The 1,666-nt window shown below is 42.3% G+C and overlaps 1 protein-coding gene across 1 annotated transcript; it reads right to left on the minus strand.

Moving 5' to 3' along the window:
* Nucleotides 1-293: 293 nt before the first annotated feature.
* On the minus strand, nucleotides 294-818 carry LOC148570378 (uncharacterized). Its single transcript, XM_088507014.1, has 2 exons — nucleotides 556-818; nucleotides 294-441 (listed from the first exon to the last, which is right to left on the minus strand). Exons 1-2 carry the CDS (start codon nucleotides 816-818, stop codon nucleotides 294-296), a joined length of 411 nt encoding a protein of 136 aa, XP_088363140.1.
* Between the last annotated feature and the right edge of the window lie 848 nt (nucleotides 819-1,666).

Raw genomic sequence — 1,666 nt, forward strand, 5'->3', positions numbered from 1 at the left:
GTTATTATTATTACTATTATTATTATTACTGTCTTTGTTGTTACTATTATTGTTATTATTATTAATTTGTTAGTCTTATTAATATTATTATTCTGTTCTTTGTTAGGTGGAGTCATTGGCGCCGACATACAAGATATATACGGCGACCTACTGCGCATTTTAGGCGGGGACTCGACGACATGGGAGTTGACGATGTAAGTTGTAACCATTAATGTCCAATGTTTTTATTCAGAAATAATACCCACACCATCGACGGTAACGACATATCTCCGCAAATTGGTTAGGAAAAACTCTCATGCGTCTGCCGTCTCGCCCTCGACTATCGCAAATGCAATAGGCATAATGTTTTTGTTCCCATCTTGTGCAACCGCAACCAGAAGTGCACCTTTATATTTTCCGTACAGGTGCGTGCCATCAACCTGGACCAGCGGCTTATAGTGTCTGAATGTTACAATACACGGATAGAAGCTCCAAAAAACGTGGTGCAGAACTCTTACACCTTGAACCTCCTCACTCTCACGGTAAACGGGGAGAATTTTAATTTAAACACGAGACCTCGGCATCTTCACAGTCATTGCTTTCAACCATACTGGCAGAGTTTGGTAAGAAACTTTCCAATCACCGAAAACCTTTGCGACAGCTTTCTGCTTTGCCAACCAAGTCTTGCGATAACTCACTGTGTAGTTGAACATGGATTGAACTTCTCCAATAACAGACTTTTTCACCTTTATCGAAGGGTCTGCTTCGACCAACGGCCTAATGGCATCTACAATTGTGTCCGAGTCCAACTTCGCATAATCTTGTGAAATCGTGCCCATGGTGCATGTGTGCTTTCCATTGTATCTCCTGATCTCCCAACATGCTTTCTTTCTAATCAAGCTAGCTTAGATAAGCCAATCGCACCTTGCACCATACCCCTTGCATTTCGCATAGAATATCTGCGGCTCAGACTCATACACAGTGTAATTAACTCCTCTAGAGATAGTGTAGCTTTTGATTGCAGATATCACCGACTCTCTTGAACCAAATTCCATTCTAACACTAAACTCGCCATCTTCCGCCGCAGCGTTGCCTTCACCTATGACATGCGCACCACCATCTGTTAGACAAGGCAAATAAAATGCACACTAGTGGTAAATTGAATGAATAATCATAACATACCGATATTCGCATACTCAGGAAATTCCGAGGCATGCATGGCTTCGAGATCTAGAGTCCGCATAAAAGACGGAACACCAAAGGGGTGCTGGCTTACAATCGCCTCCGCTTCATTTTCTACCGCCAGATTGCCTGCCAAGTCTCTGTCATCGTTTTCGTCGTCAACTTCGTAGTTGGCTTCGAACTCCTCTTCACTGTCGTTGTTATCTTCTTCCCAATCTATATCCCCGAGCTCATCAATATTGACCTCGCCAACCGCGTCCAGCCCCGACTGCTGTTCGAACTCCACGTACAACTCTATCATCGGCACGTGAAATCGGGTTTGCTGATAAATATAGAACATCTACTGCATACTTGCGTTGTCAGTGATGGATATTATTTGAAACTGTATCTGCCCACCAAATACTTGTACAGGATTTCTGTATAAAATACTGCTCACCCTTTTTTAAATGTGACTTTGTATGTTATCACAAATACCATTTTGCAACTCTACAAAATTCAAGGTACA

Source organism: Arachis ipaensis, chromosome B3 (genome assembly GCF_059453495.1).
Source record: "Arachis ipaensis isolate K30076 ecotype BB chromosome B3, ASM5945349v1, whole genome shotgun sequence".
NCBI lineage: Eukaryota > Viridiplantae > Streptophyta > Magnoliopsida > Fabales > Fabaceae > Arachis > Arachis ipaensis.

What these genes read in the sequence shown, in the direction of transcription:
- LOC148570378 (XM_088507014.1), bottom strand. Translation starts at nt 818, where the DNA reads ATGGGCACGATTTCACAAGATTATGCGAAGTTGGACTCGGACACAATT. An exon ending in ATGACTGTGAAGATGCCGAG is followed by an intron (nt 442 to 555) that starts GTCTCGTGTTTA and finishes TGTAACATTCAG; the next exon opens with ACACTATAAGCCGCTGGTCC.